Below are 20499 nucleotides of genomic sequence, written 5' to 3'. Positions count from 1 at the left end.
AACCGGATGGATCCTCTCCATTGAAGCAGGTAAATCCAGCTTGTACGATACATTCCCAATCTTTTGCAAGACTTCGAAGGGTCCGATGTACCGCGGAGCCAGTTTACCCTTCTTCCCGAACCGAACCACTCCTTTCATTGGGGACACCTTGAGCAATACCAGATCCCCCTCCTGAAACTCTACTAGTCTCCTGCGGATGTCTGCATAACTCTTTTGTCTGCTTGCAGCTGTCTTGATTCTTTCTCTGATCATGGGCACCACCCTGCTGGTGATCTCTACTAGCTCGGGTCCTGCTAAGGACCTCTCTCCTACTTCTTCCCAGCAAACAGGTGATCTGCACTTCCTTCCATATAAAGCTTCATATGGAGCCATCCCGATGCTAGCATGATGACTGTTATTGTAGGCAAACTCCACCAAAGGTAGATGCTGCCTCCAAGAACCGCCAAAGTCCAGCACACACATTCTGAGCATATCTTCTATGGTCTGGATGGTCCTCTCTGACTGTCCGTCTGTCTGTGGATGGAAAGCAGTGCTGAAATCCAACCTAGTACCCATAGCATTCTGCAGACTCCGCCAAAATCTGGAGGTGAACTGGGGCCCTCTATCTGACACTATAGAAACAGGAACCCCATGCAGTCTGACTATCTCATCAACGTACACCTGCGCCAACTTGTCCACAGAATAGCCACTCCTGACAGGGATAAAGTGAGCAGATTTGGTGAGTCTGTCCACAATCACCCATATGGAGTCCAATCTGTTGGACGTCGCCGGTAACCCCACTACGAAGTCCATAGCTATATTCTCCCATTTCCATTCTGGAATAGGTAGCGGGTTAAGCATTCCAGCCGGCTTCTGATGTTCCAGCTTCACCCTCTGACATACTTCGCAGGCTGACACAAACTGTGCCACTTCTTTCTTCATAGCTGGCCACCAGTAAACTTTCTTCAGATCTTGATACATCTTGGTGGCTCCGGGGTGAATGCTGTATCTTGCATTATGAGCCTCTCTCATAATGTCTCCTTTTAGCCCTATGTCATCTGGTACACACAATCGACTCCCATAGCGGAGGATCCCCTTATTGTCAAATCTGAACTCACTGTCCTTGCCTGACTGAACAGTCCTGGCAATCTTCACTAACTCTGGGTCCTCATGCTGTTTCTGAGCCACCTGCTCCAGAAACACGGGTGTCACTTTCATCTGAGCAACCAAGGCACCTGTACCGGACAACTCCAACTGTAGACCTTCCTCGATGAACTTGTAAAACTCCTTCACCACCGGTCTCCTCTCTGCCGTGATGTGGGATAGACTGCCTAGTGACTTCCGGCTTAGGGCGTCTGCCACGACATTCGCCTTACCCGGATGATACTGAATCTTGCAATCATAGTCACTCAGCAATTCTACCCATCTCCTCTGCCTCAAATTCAAATCCCTCTGACTCAAGATGTACTGCAAGCTTTTATGATCTGTGAAGATCTCACATTTTACCCCATAGAGGTAATGCCTCCACATCTTGAGTGCAAAGATTACTGCTGCCATCTCAAGGTCATGCGTGGGGTAATTCATCTCATGCTTCTTTAGCTGCCTAGAAGCATAAGCAATCACCTTCTCATTCTGCATAAGCACACAACCCAGTCCTACACGGGACGCGTCACAAAAGACTGTAAAGTCCTCTCCACTAGATGGCAGAGCTAAAACTGGTGCTGAAGTCAACCTCTTCTTGAGCTCTTCAAAACTCTCCTCGCACTGGTCGGTCCACAGAAACTTCTGGTTCTTCCTGGTTAGTCTGGTTAGAGGAGCTGCTATCTTTGAGAAGTCCTGAACGAACCTCCTGTAGTAACCTGCCAAACCCAAGAAACTCCTGATCTCTGTCACTAAAGTGGGTCTAGGCCAGTTAGCCACAGTCTCTGTCTTCTTGGGGTCTACCTCTATTCCATTCTCTGACACTACATGCCCCAAGAATGAAATGCTCCTTAGCCAGAACTCGCACTTGGAGAACTTGGCATACAAGCCATGTTCCCTCAGGGTCTGTAGAACCAACCGCAGATGATGGGCATGCTCCTCTGCATTCCTGAATACACTAAGATATCATCTATAAAGACAATAACGAAGTGATCCAGGTACTGGCTAAACACTCTATTCATGAGATCCATGAATGCTGCAGGGGCGTTAGTTAACCCGAACGGCATCACAAGGAACTCAAAATGCCCATATCTGGTCCTGAAAGCCGTTTTTGGCACATCCTCTTCCCTGATCCTCAACTGATGGTACCCCGATCTCAGATCTATTTTGGAGAAGCAACCCGCTCCTGCTAGCTGGTCGAATAGATCGTCGATCCTTGGCAATGGGTACTTGTTCTTGGTAGTGACTTTATTCAACTGCCTGTAGTCGATACAAAGTCTAAGAGATCCATCCTTCTTTTTCACAAACAGAACTGGAGCACCCCAGGGTGAGGTACTCGGTCGGATGAAGCCCTTGTCTACCAACTCCTGTAACTGCTCCTTCAACTCTTTCAACTCTGCTGGCGCCATCCTGTAGGGAGGGATAGAGATCGGTCGGGTTCCAGGCATCAGTTCTATCTCGAACTCTATCTCCCTAGCAGGTGGTAAACCTGGCAGCTCGTCTGGGAACACATCTAAGTACTCTCTAACCACTGGCATCGAGGCGGGCTCTCTAACCTGACTATTTAGCTCTCTCACATGAGCCAAATACCCCTGACATCCCTTCCTAAGCAACCTACGAGCCTGAAGAGCTGAGATCATACCTCTAGGTGTACCCCTCCTGTCTCCTCTGAAGACAACCTCTGATCCATCCTGACCTCTGAACCTGACTACCTTGTCCCTGCAGTCCAAGGTAGCACCATGGGTAGATAACCAGTCCATCCCTAGAATGACGTCAAAGTCTGTCAAGTCTAAAACCACAAGGTCGGCGGACATGCATCTCCCCTCAACAAAAACTGGACTACACTGACAGACTGACTCTGCCACTGATGGATCACACTTGGGTCCACTGACCCAGAGAGGACACTCTAACCCAGAGATCATCAACCCCAACCTCTGGACGGCTCTCGGAGCAATAAATGAATGAGATGCACCAGGGTCCATCAATGCATAAACATCCGAACAACCTATGACGAGATTACCTGCCACCACGGTGTTGGATGCGTCTGCCTCCTGCGGTGTCATTGTGAAGATCCGTGCTGGGGCTGATGGACCTTCACCTCTGAAACCCGCTGAAGAAGAGGCTGCTCCTCTCCCTCTGCCTCTGCCACTGGCCTGAGTCATGGCTGGAGCTGCTGGCTGCGCTACACTGCCTGAAGCTGTCTGCTGGGACTGAGCCATCGGGGCCGCTCTTGGACAATCTCTAGCTATATGCCCCTCCTGACCACATCTGAAACAGACGTTCGCCCCAAACCGACATACTCCCTTGTGTGGTCTACCACACCTCGCACAAACTGCATTATCCGCACCAGAGCTTGAGCCACTCCCAAATCCCAGACTGGATTTGACCTTGTTCCAGAACTTATTCTTCTTACCCTTGGGTTTATTCCATCTCTTACTGCCTGAAGCTGCTGCACTCAAGGTAGAGGGATCTAACCTTCCCCCTCCCGGAGTTTTAGAACCAGAAGCTTGTGCCACTGTCTGCTTAACTGTCCCCTGGACGATGGCACTAGCCTCCATTCTCCTAGCCATGTCTACTATGGCATGAAAACTCTCTCTATCTGCTGACTGAACCAAGGAGGAATACCTGGGATGGAGCTTCATGATATACCTCCTCGACTTCTTCTGGTCTGTGCTAAGGTCTTGCCCTGCAAATGGCAGCAACTCCATAAACCTGTCGGTATATTCGTCTACACTCATATCATCAGTTTGCCTCAACTGCTCGAATTCTATCATCTTCAATTCCCTTGAACTATCAGGAAAAGCCCATCCTGCAAACTCGTTTGCAAACTCTTCCCAAGTCATGCTGTCCACTCTCGGGTTCACATAGTTCTTGAACCACTCCCGTGCCTTCTTGCACTTAAGCGTGAACCCGGCCATCTGAATGGCTCTACTGTCATCCGCCCCTATCTCATCTGTAATTGTCTTGACCCGCTCTAAGTACACGAACGGGTCATCACCGGTTTCAAACTGGGGAGCACCCAGCTTCATATAGTCTGTCATCTTAACCTTGCTCCCACTGGCTGAGCTAGGTCTAGGTGGCTGAACAACTGGGGCTGCTGGTTCTGCAGGTGGTGGAGATGGTGCAACATTTTCTGAGGTAGGATTTGCTGGATTTGGATAGTAGGGTGGAGGTGGATACATTGGGTACTGAGAGTATGGTGGGTAGTATGGTGGGTATGGCATCTGTGTGGGATAAGGGGTGAAACTAGGGTAATCCGATGCACCTCCCATCGAATACCCGGGATGTTGTGAGAAATGTGGGTAGTGAGGTGGCTGTACAAATCCCGAGGCCTGAGTGCCTCCTTGGGACTCTCCCATTCCTTCTTCTGGCATACTGACTCCCAAACTGCCATCCCTCCTCTGTTCTACGTCCATATCATCCCCCATATCCTCTGACGCTCCTCCCTGAACTGTTCCTCTGACTGACCTGCTTCTACCCAGATCCAGAGACCTTCTAGGGTCTCTTGCTACTCTGTCCCTGTTGGACCTGCTTGACATTGCCCTAGGCAATGCTGGAGGACGGGCGCTCATGCCCTCATCCTCAGGTGGTACTCCAGTCAATCTTGCTGATCGACGAGTTCCTCTCATCCTATTTTCTGAAAAACAGTGCACATCACAAGCAACATTAGCATCATATGGTTCATGTGGGCACACATGAACCCTCATCACATACATCACATATCATAGCATATCATTAATGCACATGCATACAGTCATGGCATTTCACATCATCATGCAAGACAGGACTCCACATCCTACCCTAGTGGACATGATCTTTTCCTATTGTGCTTGACCTTCTATAACCTCTATGAGCCCGACACTCTAGGTCCGACCATATGAACCTAGGGCTCTGATACCATTCTGTAACGACCCGAAAATCGGACCGCTACCGGCGCTAGGATCCGGGTCGACTTAAGGCCGCCGGGACCCGAAGCAAGCCTAACATAATACCTGTAAACCTGTATAATCCCATACATGATCAACAATAAGCATAAGAATTAAAACTTTTCTTTGCATACACACCAACCAAACTCAACCTGTGCATGACATTAATATAACTATGATCCCTCTGTGGGATTTCATCTGTACCCCCAATGGGTAACATAACCTGTGTTGAGCTGGTCTACATAAACATTATCAAAATCTCTAAGATCATGTATAAAGAGGGATACAACATTCTATGGTCAAGCACATACTAACATCCATAAAACTCATTACATAACTATATTGTACTTTTACATTACAATTTTGATCATGTCCATTGCTATCTATTACATAAACATGACTTCTTTACTCTATCCGGACTCCCGCTCTATACTGTACCTGCAATCCTGGGGGTAAAGGGAGAGGGGTGAGCTAAAAGCCCAGTGAGCTGAACTATTAAAACACATTAATACTATGCTCTATGAGAATGCATCATAACACAAACAATTCACATAAGGGTTGGGTGAACTTGTCACCAAATAGTCCAAGTTAACTCTGTGCCAGGCCTGTAGAATGGGGCCTGGTCTTCCTGTCATAACATACATTACTTACCATTTTCCAAGGCCTCCTCTGGGCTCCTGGCCTTCGAGTCCCATAACTGTGTTTTACTCTGTGCCAGGCCTGTAGACTGGGGCCTGGTCTTTCTTACTCTGTGCCAGGCCGTAGCATGGGGTCCTGGTCTTCCTGTCTTGGACTAAATGGGTCATCCAACATTCACCCACATCAACAACAACAGATGCAATGCGACATATTCGTGAGACTAATGCAATCATCCTATCGCATAATCATGATGCATGAAACATGATAAAACATTTAATTTAAAAGATTAAGTTTAGTTCCACTCACCTCCGGCTGACTCTGACAACACCGCAGCTGAACTCACTGCTGGGGTCCTCGGTTCCTCGGGTCCGAACCTACACAGGTGGACTCAAATGAGGGACCAAACATGCTAGAACATAACTCTAAACTATTCCCCAAAAACCCCCTAAAACATCATAAATTAACCATAAGAATACATGCATGAAATGGCTGGACAGGGCACTTTCGGCGGCAGGTTCGGCGGCCGAAAGTCCCTCCAGAGACGAAAGTCAGGCAGGTTCGGCGGCACCTTCGGCGGCCGAAAGTGCCAGACAGAGACGAAAGTCTCTTTTCGGGGGCACCTTCGGCAGCCGAATGCTGCCTCCACAAAAGGGGTTCGGCGGCCGAAACTCCCTTCGGCTGCCGAACCTGGTTTCTGCCAAACGGGCAGAAACTTGGTTCAAATGAACCTCCTGCCTCCCAAAACCATAAATCATGCATATATCTCAACCAAAACATGCATACAAGTTCCTAGGGGCCTCAAACATACATAAACCCCATCTACAACACTTCAATCACACACAAACAAGCTACATTGCTCAAATCATCAATATAACCCATAAACTCAACATATAACCTAACATGCATTTCTACCCATAGATCTTGCATAAAACTTATTTAAAACACATAAGGAGCTTAAGATCGGCCCTTACCTCTTGGAGATCGAGAGGGAGACGACCTAAACTTGGAGATCCTCGAAAATGAGCTCCTGAGTTCCCAAAGCTCTAAAACTTGTTTCAAAAGCTTAAATCTTCAAAACCAAGTGAAAACAAGTGAAAATCTTGAAAGATTTAGAGGAAGAACATCAAAAATGGGTGAGGGACGGCGGAAAGCTCACCTTGGCCGAAAATGGGAAAAAAGCTCGCCCGTTTTCGGCTAAGGGACCCTTTTATAGTGGCTGGCCAGACCACGTTCGGGGGCCGAATGTGCCTCCGCATGCATGCCATGTTCGGCAGCCGAACATGAGGTTCGGCGGCCGAACCTGAACTTCCCTCACTCATGCTTTCGGGGGCCTAACGTGCCTCCAAAACGCATGCATGTTCGGCGGCCGAACTTGACTTTCGGCGGCCGAACCTGGGTTTTCCTCCAATGCTATTTTCATGCAAAAACTCATTTTATTTAATACTTAAAACCATTAAAAACATGAAAATATTTCATAAAATATGATTCTACCCCTTCTAGAGGTCTCCGACATCCGAGATTCCACCGGACGGTAGGAATTCTGATACCGGAGTCTAGCCGGGTATTACAGTAACAACTAATTCAATTCGAAAACCATCTTCTGACCAAAGCAACCAAATACCACCACTAAATCCGACTGCCTCAACACGGATCCAATTTTCATACCCCAACAAACCACAAACTTCATCAGCCGCTTCTCCAGAAATACGAGGTTCCACTAAACAAAAGATGTTAGGATGATATAGCCTCTTGTATTCCTGAAAAGCATTGCGAAAGGTAGATGATGCTGCACCATGACAATTCTAGGTTATAATTATCATTAAAATAAATATTAAAAAGAGCATCATCAGATTAATCTCACAAGGGTATCACATACGCTGTTGGTGCTCCAAAGGAGCAACCAAACTAGCAGAAGTCGCCTTATTCAACTCATTCAAAATTGTCCCAGCCACAATCAACGTGACATCATCCTCACTCCCATTGACTGTCTTCTGTCGAGGGACAATATTCGGGCTAGACGGATGAGGGAAAGATGGGTTACGAAAACCTGGTGGATTTGGAGGCACATGATTCAAGACACTCAACCCCACCTAATCTTCAGAAGAAACAATCCAAGATTCTACCCTCTCCTTCCCATTACCAACAACTACAGTATGCTCAACCTCTGCCGCTGCTTTCCTTGATAATCCAATTCTAGTATTAGGTCGTACTTCCCTAGAAGTCGTAGCAGAGGATGGAATTATCTCGACATTAGCATTATTAGCCACAGCCTGACCTCCTCGTCCTCCACGAAACAGCCCTCTACCACCACGACTCCCTCTCTGGATTCCACCTCCCCTAGATACTACATTATTTGCCCAGTTGCTAGGACGCTCATCATGGACAGCCATGTGAATCTCCTGAGTGCCCAAACTACCATTATTCTGCTCCTCTGGTATGACCTCTTCCTCTAAATTAAGTAAAGAGTCAAAACGATTTCCCGTAGACCAATCTGCAACTACCCTTCGAACCTCATCTCTATCAACTCTCTTAGGCCCAGGCCTGATACTTTGACGATTATCCCTACGTCGATCCCTCCGAACCAACATCCAATCCCCAAAATCCTCAGTAGCAGCAGGATTGACAGGCAAACTCTCAGGCATTTTGTAAGTCTCACGGTTCAGCTCATGACCAACAACAGCACCTTGCTGATTAACAGAATAAGGCTGATTAACCTGCATTGGTTTAATACTAGGACAAGTTTCCTTCATATGCCCATACTTACCACACTCAAAGAACACCATATGCAAACCCTCATATTCAATCCGGCGAACTCTACGGTGTAGCTTGAATTTAGATAGAAGGGGCTTAGTCAAATCCAATTCCACACAAACTCTGGCAAAATGTCCTCGAGTCACAAGGCTAGTATTAGAGTCAACTTTAACAGGCTCACCTATTTTACGGGCAATGCGTAACAAAAGTTCCTCATCATAATATTCAATAGGCAAGCAAGGAAAACGAACCCATACAGTTAAACGTTCTAACACATCCTAAAAAGGGTCAAACTCCGGGCACCATTGACGAATAGTCAAGTAGTGGTCAGCAATAATCCAGGGTCCCTCCGATCTAGCAAAGTCCAAGTCCCCAGAATTAGCGAAACGGACCAAAAAGAAATTGTTATCCAAAGCAATAACAACCATTGGAGCAGAAGGTTTCCAGAGTTCTTTCAATCGTCTACACAAATATGTATAGCCTATTGAACGTCCAAAAAGTTTCACAATAAGGGAATTTTTCCAAGGTCGACACAATTGACGTTTATCCACACTCGAAAGTCTAATCACAGGGCAACGATCATCCTCATCATCCTCCTCACCATCCGAAACAAAATGAAACTCATCGTCTTCAGGAGCCATGTCACTCCCAGAAGCTCCCTGCAGTCCTGGACCGTTTCTATTCGTCACTACATCCTTAAAAGAAGGTCCATTAACAAAACCAAGGTTCACAGGATTATTCTCAGTCTCTATCATCGGATGATCAGCTGAAGAATCAGGATCATCACAAATCTCATTCAATGAAACACCCATCTCACCATCTTTACGTTTCCTGCGTACACTACGCTGGAGAACATCATCCTCTTCCATCGAAGTCATTATCCTCTAGCTCGCGAACGACAGAGCAGCAGCAAGCGGTTGCGGCTGGGTGCGGCGTGCGGCGTGCGGTTGCGTCTCCGATATTTTTTATTATTTATTACTTACAAATAAAAGAATTCAAATTTTTTTTACTTAAAATTTTTTTTAGAAAAAGGCTAGAAGCTCCGAGCATACCACCTTTGACCACCAAGATCATTTGATTAGTGTGCGAGCTCTCTATGCATGCCCACTGACTGCCTCAAATGTTACAGCTAGCCAGCCTGTACGTTCTATTTCTCATATCTCTGACTACAACACCCAAAAGCTAGTGGGCTAATAGGATTTGGTCGTAACAAAGAAGGCTGCCACCGCCTACGCGTGGCTACTCAAGATAGAGACTTGGGCAAACCCATTGCCGCTGACCTTTTTTTATCTTTATAAGCTTCTCACCCTTTTATCATTTCTTCATTCTTTTGCTCGTCTTCATATCCTTAATTTCAAAAGCTGTTTCATTTGCTTAGTATAAAGAATTGTGCGTAGCTTTGTTGTTGATCTCGAGGAAATAAAAAGAAATGGAAACTTCAGTTCATAACGTTTTGACATCTCCAGCAAAAGCAGCAGCTGTTGTATTTGCGGTGCTGCTCTTGAGCACAGTATGCCAGGCTCAACTCACCTCTACGTTTTATGATAATTCCTGTCCGAATGCACTTAGTACTATCCGAACTTCCATCAGAAATTCAATTGCCGCAGAACGAAGAATGGCAGCTTCTCTCATTCGTCTCCACTTTCATGATTGCTTTGTTCAGGTACAATATATGTATTGCTCTGTTCTCCTTCCAAATATAATTAGTTTTATTCTATGAGCATCGCTTAATGAATTCTTGATCTTGCAGGGTTGTGATGCATCAATCTTACTCGAAGAGACTCCAACTATCGAGAGCGAACAAACTGCACTTCCCAATAAAGATTCTGCCAGAGGCTATCGAGTCATTGAGAAAGCAAAATCTGAAGTAGAGAAAATATGCCCCGGAGTTGTATCTTGTGCAGATATCCTCGCTGTGGCAGCAAGAGATGCATCTGCATATGTAATTAACTATATTTCAAACTCTTGCGTTCAGATGCTATACTCTTCTCAGGTTATTGTTTATTAATTTTTTTGACATTTAATTCTGAAATATATTAGGTGGGAGGTCCATCTTATACAGTGAGGCTTGGAAGAAGAGACTCAACAACTGCTAGTAGAACTCTTGCCAATAGTCAACTTCCCAGTTTTAAAGATGGCCTGGACAGACTTATATCTAGCTTTCAGAATAAAGGCCTTAGCCCAAGGGATCTGGTTGCCTTGTCAGGTGTATATGCTAAAACTATTTTCATATATTTTATATAATCATATATATTACAAGTGATCTTTTTCCTATAGCAAAAAAGAGTTTCTTGGCTTTTATAATGCTAAAAATATTTTAATCTCCAAATGCAGGAGCTCATACTCTAGGCCACGCTCAATGCTTTACATTCCGCGATAGGATATACAGCAACGTTTCCATTGACGCTGGATTTGCAAGCACTCGCAAGCGCACTTGTCCAGCTGTTGGCGGTGATGCAAACTTGGCTCCCTTTGATTTGGTCACACCTAATTCTTTCGACAACAATTACTTCAAGAATCTTATACAACTGAAAGGTCTTCTTGAATCTGATCAAGTTCTTTTTAGCGGAGGCTCGACAGATAGCATTGTCCGAGAATATAGCAGGAGTCCTGCAGCTTTCAACTCAGACTTTGCTACTGCTATGATCAAAATGGGAAATATCGATATTCTCACTGGCACTGCTGGGGAAATAAGGAAGATCTGCAGTGCTATCAATTAGTTTATGTTCTTCTATCCTACTTGTTGCTTAATGTGTAATCCTGTTTAGACCAATTTTTTCATTGTTTTAATATTTCATCAACTGTGTAAAAACAATGAAGTATTATTCTTTTATTCGTTTTTAATTGTAATTTGTTGCATAATTTGTATTCTTCAGTACGTTGAATAAGAAAAAGAAGAATTATCATTATTATTATTATTAAAACTAAGTTTATCTCTAATTACGTGACAGCAAAATCAATAAATGTAGTTGAGCCAATTTTCCGTCAAAATCAAATGAAATAAAGAAAAAAAAAAGCAGGAAAAGAAAAGGGCTATTAATTAGTCGTGGGTCGGAGAGAACAGGGACTGGAATCTGTAGCACTCTTGCCTTGCCTATATAATGTCATGAGCTCCGTGCTTACCTCTCCATGATCTCTAATCCGTTCTCATTTCTTTTGCTTGGGTTAGGGGATGTTTGGTTTCGAGGTTTGAAGTTGATGATGAAGGTTTCACATCAAACGAATGTTAGCATATTTATTTGGTAAAATCATCAACCAGCTGCTACAGCAATTGGTGATTAGCTTCTGTTCAGTTAATAGACCCCTTAAGCTACTACATTTCAGAATTAGAGCAATTGGTGATTAGCTTTATTGTTTCAATATAAAAATATCATTTTACCCTTCATTTTATATACATATACACACGTATAAATACACAAAAATATGCTCTTATTTTCTTATATTCTTTAAATTTATCTATTTTAATAATAATATAAAAATAAAATTTATATATTTATTTGAATAATAAATTAAATTATTTAATGTAATAAATTAATAATTATGTACTTATTATTTTTCTATAATATATATTTTTATTAGTGGAGTTGAGTTGAGTGTAGATTTTTTTTTTTTAAATTGTTTGTTCTCACCGGTTGGAGACTTAGTTTCTGCACCGTGATTTACTGATTTAGTCTCGTGAATGACAATTATAGTGGTGGCTTGGCTTGTGGAGTAAGTGTCGAAGGCGTGATTGAATGGTCAAAAGGAAAATTACATGTAGCTACCTCCACCGGCTTTCTAAGGCTCCAGTTGATTGGGCCTTTATATTTCTTTGGTTTTGTTTACTTGGGCCTTACAGACCTTTAATTTTGAAGCTACGTTGTGTATACTTTGAATCTTGTACCAATATGTTTTAATTTTTGTTTAATCAGATCCCACCAATTTGTACTAATAATATCACTACCTCTTTCGACAAATAATAATAATAATCCAGAATTATGTCTCCACGCACATTACGAAAAACCATCAGGTGGGGAAGTCCACCCTGGACAATGAAGCTTGGAAGAAGAGACTTTGCTACAGAAAGTCCAACTTCGGCCAATGGAGAAATGCAAGTTTTAAAGATAGCCTGGAAAAACATATATCAGAGGCCTTGTTGCAAGTGACACGGTTGCTTTCTCAGATTGGAGACAACATGTCTGACATACAGGATTAACCTGTTATGCAATTTGCTTCTTCATGGTCAATTCCCGTTAATGTCTCCAGGGATTTTCCTCTTTCCACGCATTTGTCCTCTTTTTTTTTTTGTTCTTATTCAGTTTCGTCGTGTAATAAAGTAGAACCTAATCCGTTTATTTATAACTGGTAGTTCTTTTCATTAATTTAATTATTCCCAGATTCAAATAGGACCTGGAATTATATAGACAGATATGTCTCGATCCCATAGTCACCATCAGTACCATTTGTTTTCTTTTTACTTGAGCGATCATAATTTAGGCACTTGGATTGATCGCACAAAATCTAATTCCTCTATTTCCCCACCAGCATCCCAACAAGATATCCACTCGGGCACAACTCAATCCCTGAGAAAAATGAGGGCCACAAGATTGCATTTCATGTTCCCAGTGGCGACAAAAAAGAAGGGAAAATGAAATCCCACATTCAGCAATTTATTGTCAGGCCCCATCAAGCAAAACTTCGAGAGGAAAACAGAGTGGATTTTGCGCCACTCAGCAATTACGGCTGCACAACTAGCAGGAAGTACAATGCAACGTCGCATCAATACCACCCACAGAACCAACAAAAGGAAAGCCACGGGACTAATCTTTTTAACTATCATAAAGGCTAAAGCAAATATGACGACAATTCTGCCTAACAAGTTACAAACCATGACTGTTTTACAAGTAGGGGGCGTTCCTTCGTCAGCCTGATTGACAATTAGATTGATCAGAAATAGGCACACTTCCATAAAAGCGAAGCTCAAAATATACAGATGCCAAGTGAAAGAATTGAAGTCAAAACAAACTGGCAGGTCAGCTGTGAAAATAACTTCCAATTCACGTGCTTCCAGGAGCATCACTTCCTGCAGCTGGCTTACGATTTAAGTAGCGAATTACTGCATCTTCGACCCTGTAAAGTTACCAAAGTAAATAAAATAAGATCAAATGTTTATTTGAGCTGACATGAGGACATGGAAATTAGATTAGACTTCCCAGGCTTGATTGACTCTGCATCAAAGTCCATAAACGTCCTTAACCGTTTCTCACCCTCCACCTCCCAAACCCACCCTCTTCCCTTTTTCTACAGATAGTAAACCCTCATAAAGAATTACGGAAGTAACTATCAACTATAGCACTTTTATGTATGATAGAGCAATCAATAACAGATTTCAAAATCAAACCTAACCGTGAATTTCAATGGAAGAGGCAGTGTCATAACCTAAATAAGGAGGCATTGAGCAGGACATTTTCTCTCTCAAGTATTAGGTAAATCCTATGTAAGGACGATATCAATTTAATGGCAAAACTAATTGAGTTGTATCTAGATGAATAGGCATAAAATAGTAGTGATGACAAATAAATAAGGAAGAATTTTAAACAGAAGTGAATAGCGACCAAGCTTACCATGGTTGGTTGAAGAAATCAGCCCGCCGCTCCTTCTCAGCACTTCGACTAGCTTCTCCAGCTGCAAGCTTCAAATCCTTGCTTTGAGATTCAATCAAAGCATTAATGAATTCCACAGGTGATTGGCTGAATCCAAGGAAGAAAGCCCGCCTCCTACGATGTTCGTGAATTTTCCGTATTGCAGCACATATTGATTCATCACAGGCTTCAATCTCTTTGTTCTTTTCTGCATTGGCCAACAGAGCATTCAGTTCCCTCTGTATTGGGAAGGGGACATCTACCACCACATCATAGCATGCAGTTCCAGCCGGACTGTTCCCTGAAAGCTTTATCTTGTGCTCCAAAACTATTGGTTGAGGAGGAGATAGATGCTGCGATATCTTCTGTGAAACCATGGTAAATTTCATCTTTGCTTCCCCAAATACTTTCTGAAGAGGTGGATCACAATTAAAGAAAGAAGGGTCCTCTGGATTCTGCAGTTTCCTAGCCTTCACATAATGCCAGATTGCAGCTATTATTCTTGGACGCGTGTCAACCTCAATACCAAGCACTTCCATCAAAGCTGGAGACAGCTTAAACTTCTCAGGCAAATAATTCATTTCCAACCGTATAGTCACTGTAAACTCTTTATCTCCCCTTCTCTTTACTTCAAAACCCTCATGAGTTGCAGGTGATCGAGAATGGTCCCATACAATCATATGATTATCAGGATATAATCTCTGATCCAACATAATCGTCACTCTCTTGAAAAAATATGAGAACTTTGGATACAAGGGGTTTGATTTCTGAACTACTCCAGGTTGGTCAGGATCTATCCCGTCTTCCAATATTCTTCCAACAATCTTAAGAGTCCAAGTTGGGGGCTCAGCACTAGGCTTCTTGGGAATTGTTCTGATCTGATCAGCAAATGTGTTGAAAACGTAAATTCGAAGTGTTTTCTGAACACAAGGAGGACTTTTAAGTGCCTCCTGGATGTCAACCTTTTTTCTAGATAAAGCTGCATCAACACGAGCCTCAAATTCAAGAAGTTGTGTATACAAAGCAGACTCAGGGAGAATTGCTGCTACTCTATCTTGTAGTTGCTTCTCTGGAAGCTTCTGCTTCTTCCTGCGAGCTGCAGGGGTGAGATCCATTGTTTTCAACGGGGAAATTATGCTTGGCATAGGAACACCAGGAGGCCGAACTGGGGGTTTTTGAGATAGCCGCTTGGCATTCATGTTACCGGGAGATGAAAATGAAGGTGAGGATGAACCTAAGTTTCCCAAGACAGCATTTTGGGCTGGGCTAAGAGCAATTCCCTGTGCCTGCAACTGAGCCTGGAACTGTGCATGTGCTGCTTGAACTTGAGCAGCATGAGCTGCTTGGGCCTGCGCTTGCACGTGAGCCTGTTGTGCTTTCAACTGTGCAGCAGCGGCCTGTGCTTGGGACAGCTGGAACTGACCCTGAAAGCCAGTGCCAATTTGCATCTGAGATTGTGACTGTGAGAATGCTGGGTTGATGGGCACCGGACTGCGCATTCCCACATTGCCAAAGGGTGATGAAGGCTGCCCAAGGCTCTTGGGATGATTACTATTGCTATTACTATTACTGTTATTGTTGTTGTTGTTATTCACAGACATGGTTAAGACTTGACACTATCTAATGAAATCCCCAAAAAGGATCTAAAACCATAAATAAGAAAAAAGATTTACTCGAGCATAGTCTCCAAAAATATCAAATCTCAATAACCAACAAAAAATACGTAACCGAAGACAATTATCACCAAACCCTAAACCTAGAAGAAGCAAAACAATAAAACCAGAAGAATCAAACGCCCAAGGCTCCGTTTAGATCCAAAGACAAACTAAATGGTAATTCGAATACCATTCAATTCCCATGTAAATGATGTTAATTTTGGGAATTAAATAAGTGATGTACCCCCATGTCAGAAAAAGATCGCTAGTCTTGTAACCTTAATTCTTGGTGGTACTGGAATTCGGGTACTAGTATCTATTAGGCGTATGGCCTTTGCCACTACAACTCCAAGCACCCACGCCCCAGCTCAGCTCCGTCCTCTGAACTGACGCAACCAACAGATCAAACCATTCACCGAGAAATTAACTCTTCAACACAGAGACAGAGATACAAGCAACAGAGAGAGCGAGAGAGAGAAAGAAAGAGCACTTACCAGGAGAAACAAGCGGAGAATAGCTCAGCTGGGTGTGCAAATTCGAGCGAGAAGGCAGAGCGAGGTCTTCTGCCCTAGTTGTTGAAGCTCGATAATGGGCTGGGCAATGAACATTTCTTCAGAAAAAGCCCAAATCCGACGTCGGTTTAGGATTCGTCCTAGTAAAAGAAAGGATGAGATTACTGAGTAATATATTTTAAAAATAATTTTATTTCATTTTCTTGAAATATTTTAGAAAATGTTTTTCAAATCATAACGATAAGGGACATGTTACTTTAAAATACGTTTTACCCATATGAGGAATGCTACTTTATTTTCTAAAGGTTTTTATTTGAGATAAGGGGAGTTTTTAAGTGATATTTTAGAAAATTAAGAAAATCATCTGTTCATTTATAAAATTATAAAATATATTTTTTAAAAATAATATTAATCTTATATTTTTAATTAAATTTTGGCGAATAAAATTTGTTATGACGATGGAAGCACAATCAATAACACAAAAAATAATGAATTAATATTGTGTTAAAAACTGTTTATTCCTGTTTCGGATTAGGTTTAGGTAAAAAAAATACAAACTAAAATTTTTGCATAAGGAATATATACTGCTTTCTTTAAAATCAGTGGAAATTAATTAATTAATGACTGAATATAATAAGAATCACAATTCTACAAATGCACTTTGCCAGTCCATATATATCTAAAAGAATGGCCGAGTGAGTCTAAAAATAACCTCACCAACTTAATCAACTAAATAATTTTGTTTTTCCTTCTCATGTTTGGTCTGAAATAAGTGATTGAATAGCAGTCGAAAGCTTTGTAACAGCCATAGCAAGATTGGCCATTCCTTCACGGTTCACTTCATTTCTTGCCTCCTCAAGCTGAAGCCTACGTTGTTCGATCTCCATCATTTCTTGATGTCTCTTGTCTTTCTTCTCTTCGCAGTTTCTGATTGTTTGGGCTAAGATTGAAGCGCTGTGCTTGATGCTTGCACCTATGTTCCGAACTTTCCTTCGTTTTGTGCCTGTGTCAAGCTTGTCACTTGATTCCGTCGCTGATGATTCTGATCCTTCTACAAGAATAAATAAAAATAGCCGTATATATGCAAAACATGAAAAATGAGACACTTGGAAATCTGAAATAATAACACTAACGTATCAATACTTGAATTTCTAAGATCCCGTAAGTATTAATAAGAATAGAACGCAACAAACACTACTACATTATAAAATTTATATAACAGTATCATAATAGCAGTATAAAATTGTTGTTTTAATACTAAGAATCCGCTAAGTTCATCATTCATGGCAAAAGGATGGAGAAAGACTTGAAGGAAGAAGTGGAATGTTAAACAAGTAGTACAAAAAAGAAGGTAGGAAAATAGAATCCCATGAAGTTTTTGGCAAGAGGGTGAGAGGCCGTAGTACATTTTGAAAGCAGTACAACTTGTGAGAACTGAAAAGATCAGTGTTGGGTAACATGTGGACGTAGGGTTGGAGCCAGTCGACAGACAGTGTGACAGTAAAGTAAATTCACGATTACCCTTTACAGTAATGGGTCAGTCCACAAGATTTTGACTTGACGATTACTATACAAATATATATATATAGATTTTCGATCAGAATGCTAAAAGGATCCAAAAGGCTTATCCTCTTATATATAATAAATCTTAAGATTTTCTCTCCTTTTCAAGCTTTTATTTAATTTCTTTCTTCTTTTCTTCTCAATAATGAATAATATGGAGAGAAAAGCAAGAAGATTTAAAGGCTAGAGGGGTCAATGAGTTGAGGTTACTTTTAATGCATATCTCTATATATTATTGAAGAGGTCAGGATCACTATAGTAGAGAATGATGAGCAAGTGGTTCCTGGGTGGCTTGCATGATTGCTTCCATCCTTGCTTCCTTTAAATTATATATAAAAAAAAAGTGTAAATAAATAAAACCAGTGTCGGCTCAGCTAATTTTTCATCAAAAAGCACAAAAAAAATTCATAAAATTGTTAAAAAATTATAAAACTAAAACATATGAACAACCTTATTTTAAAAATATGTTGTAATAAACTTACTTTGTTCTGACTTATCAAACAAAATTAATTTCTACATTGAAGGCCAAATGTAGTTAATAATAATTATCTGTAATTAATAACTATTAATGCCACCATTAATGTATAAAGAATGAAACAAATGGGTAATTAAATAATTTTCCTGATTTATGAATTCATATATATATATTTTAAAAATTTTGGCAAAAAGGGAAAAATAAAAATGGAATAGGAACAGGAAAAGAATAATATACACAGTAATATTAAATGTAGTGGCAGAGAGTTTTCAAACCTGCAAGTTTGACCAAAATAATGCTATAACCCAAAGGCAGAACAAACAAAATAGTTCTCATTTGGGACTGACACTGACATGGTAACAATACTACTACTGCCAAAAAAAAAGGAACAAAAGTACCTGAAACCGCCGGGAGATCCATCACCGGCTCCGGCAGAGATTCCCGCGTAGTCTCCGGAGGTGGAGAAGCAGCAACAGCAACTGAAAGTTGTTGTTGCTGCTCCTGCTGCTGGTGTTGGTGTTGTTGTTGTGAAGGAGGTAAGCTTTGTGGTATATTATGGTATCTTCTCTGAACTACTTCATTAAGAGCTTCAAAAACATCGGGGGACATATTAGAAGGAAGATTATAGAACTTGCGCTGCTGCCTATCCATGGTCCAGTAAGAAGGGGAGGAATCAGAGGCGTTGGATCTCGACTGATACTCTCTGACTTTCTTATAGTCGCGAAGGAGATTATCCCACTTGTCATTGCATTGGTTCTGACTGCGGAAACATCCATGTGCCCAGCAGTAGTTCTCCACCCATTTCCACCGGAGCTCACCTGGTTTTGAGGTTGAAGGGATGGAGGGTTTTGAGCGGCGCTCGTCGTCCAGTTTCTTGGCGGTGATAAGGGTTAGGGTTTCCTGGATTGTCCAGTTGCCTTTACGGTATTCCCGGTTGGCGGGGAGAAGTGCGGGTGGTTGTAGCTGTGGTTGTGGTGGTGGCAGTGGCGGTGGTATGGGCGGAAGTGTTTGTGGGATTGGGGTTGGTGGTTGGGACATAAGGTATAGCTAGCAAATATGATGATAAAAGAAGAAGAGGAGGAGGAGGAGGAGGAGGAGGAATTGAAGGGAAGGGGGGAGAGAGACAGTGAAGGAGAGTGGTGTTTGTTGTTTTGTGGATTACAAATGAGAGATGGTGGTGGTGGGGAAGGCTTGAATTTTGTTGCTTAGTTTGTCACAGAAACACAGACAGGAGAAATGGTTGTTTCCTTTTCCTCTTTCATCATTCAGAATTTTTTTTTCTTTCTTTTTTTTTTTCTTTTGCTATGAGAGTAAAAATTATAAATTATTTTTATCATTTTAAAAACAATAAAAACTCTACAACAAAATTAAAAATTATCTAATCCAATACTAATTATATGAAAAAAAAAAAAAAACCCAAAACAAATCGGGGGAGTGCGATTCTCTATCCAATCCAATCCAAGATTGCAGGCTCTGAATTCCCAAGGAAAATTCCTCTCTCCAATACATCCTCTCTCTTTCCCATCTTTGTTAATTATTACACCGTTAACTCCAACGAAATTCCATATTATGGTCTATTGCTTTAGCAGCTCTTCTTCTATTGCTCTCTCCATCACTTCTCACGTTCCCCCAGCTTTCACCAACGCCTTTTCCTGCACTCTTAAGCTGTCTCATTCTCTCTAGCAAGCACAACAATGGAAGAAATGATGTTTCTTCCTCTTGTTAGATCTTTAATTGGGCAACTTGTTCATTCTCTCTCTTTGATATTCATGCGATTTGGTTCTGCTAAGTCGATTTTGTGGGTTTCTGCAAAATCTTTTTTTTCCGTACCAACTTTTGCTTTGTTGTTTATAGGAGTATAAGGAGCAAAATCGATTTTAATTTATATTTTTTTACTAAAAATTTTTAATTTATGTGTTTATATAACAATGTTTTGATATAAGTATTAAATCTAAAATTATTAAATTTATTTTTATATGAGATCAAAAAATTAATATCAAACATATCTCAAACTAAAACCCTATAATAACTTGTCAGAGTACTCTCTCAATTAATCACTGCTTGAATCTTATATCAATTTTTTATTCAAAAATTTCGTAATATAAAATTGTGGGGTTTATTTTGAAATACATTTCATTTCATTGCATTAGAACCTCTAAGAGCAGAATTACAAGATAAAGAACGCAAGGCCTAACAAATTCAACCCCTATAGAAAGCCTAAACTCTCCAGAGAAAAGG

At 41.7% G+C, this 20499-nt stretch overlaps 3 protein-coding genes across 5 annotated transcripts; 1 reads left to right on the top strand and 2 right to left on the bottom strand.

Moving 5' to 3' along the window:
- The first annotated feature begins 9780 nt into the window (after window positions 1-9780).
- Window positions 9781-11236, top strand: LOC110605608 (lignin-forming anionic peroxidase). Its single transcript, XM_021744239.2, has 4 exons — window positions 9781-10098; window positions 10186-10377; window positions 10476-10641; window positions 10770-11236. Exons 1-4 carry the CDS (start codon window positions 9865-9867, stop codon window positions 11153-11155), a joined length of 978 nt encoding a protein of 325 aa, XP_021599931.1. The 5' UTR covers window positions 9781-9864; the 3' UTR covers window positions 11156-11236.
- Window positions 11237-13057: 1821 nt separating this feature from the next.
- LOC110605173 (SWI/SNF complex component SNF12 homolog) lies at window positions 13058-16354 on the bottom strand. 3 transcript variants are annotated; one of them, XM_021743539.2, is made up of 3 exons: window positions 16206-16354; window positions 14039-16092; window positions 13058-13544 (listed from the first exon to the last, which is right to left on the bottom strand). In XM_021743539.2, exons 2-3 carry the CDS (start codon window positions 15655-15657, stop codon window positions 13472-13474), a joined length of 1692 nt encoding a protein of 563 aa, XP_021599231.1. In that variant the 5' UTR covers window positions 15658-16092; window positions 16206-16354; the 3' UTR covers window positions 13058-13471. The 3 variants fall into 3 exon arrangements, with proteins under 3 accessions (XP_021599231.1, XP_021599230.1, XP_021599229.1); XM_021743538.2 differs by having other exon boundaries at window positions 14039-16097; window positions 16206-16346; XM_021743537.2 differs by having other exon boundaries at window positions 14039-16281.
- A 478-nt stretch (window positions 16355-16832) lies between these two features.
- On the bottom strand, window positions 16833-19579 carry LOC110605067 (trihelix transcription factor ASR3). Its single transcript, XM_021743369.2, has 2 exons — window positions 18660-19579; window positions 16833-17274 (listed from the first exon to the last, which is right to left on the bottom strand). Exons 1-2 carry the CDS (start codon window positions 19297-19299, stop codon window positions 16976-16978), a joined length of 939 nt encoding a protein of 312 aa, XP_021599061.1. The 5' UTR covers window positions 19300-19579; the 3' UTR covers window positions 16833-16975.
- Window positions 19580-20499: the final 920 nt, after the last annotated feature.

This window comes from Manihot esculenta, chromosome 17 (assembly GCF_001659605.2).
Source record: "Manihot esculenta cultivar AM560-2 chromosome 17, M.esculenta_v8, whole genome shotgun sequence".
In the NCBI taxonomy this organism is placed as follows: domain Eukaryota; kingdom Viridiplantae; phylum Streptophyta; class Magnoliopsida; order Malpighiales; family Euphorbiaceae; genus Manihot; species Manihot esculenta.
This window is presented reverse-complemented; position numbering and strand designations above follow the sequence as displayed.

What these genes read in the sequence shown, in the direction of transcription:
- LOC110605067 (XM_021743369.2), bottom strand. Translation starts at nt 19,299, where the DNA reads ATGTCCCAACCACCAACCCCAATCCCACAAACACTTCCGCCCATACCA. An exon ending in GGATCTCCCGGCGGTTTCAG is followed by an intron (nt 17,275 to 18,659) that starts GTACTTTTGTTC and finishes TTATTCTTGTAG; the next exon opens with AAGGATCAGAATCATCAGCG.
- LOC110605173 (XM_021743539.2), bottom strand. Translation starts at nt 15,657, where the DNA reads ATGTCTGTGAATAACAACAACAACAATAACAGTAATAGTAATAGCAAT. An exon ending in GATTTCTTCAACCAACCATG is followed by an intron (nt 13,545 to 14,038) that starts GTAAGCTTGGTC and finishes GTAACTTTACAG; the next exon opens with GGTCGAAGATGCAGTAATTC.
- LOC110605608 (XM_021744239.2), top strand. Translation starts at nt 9,865, where the DNA reads ATGGAAACTTCAGTTCATAACGTTTTGACATCTCCAGCAAAAGCAGCA. An exon ending in TTCATGATTGCTTTGTTCAG is followed by an intron (nt 10,099 to 10,185) that starts GTACAATATATG and finishes TTGATCTTGCAG; the next exon opens with GGTTGTGATGCATCAATCTT. An exon ending in CAAGAGATGCATCTGCATAT is followed by an intron (nt 10,378 to 10,475) that starts GTAATTAACTAT and finishes GAAATATATTAG; the next exon opens with GTGGGAGGTCCATCTTATAC.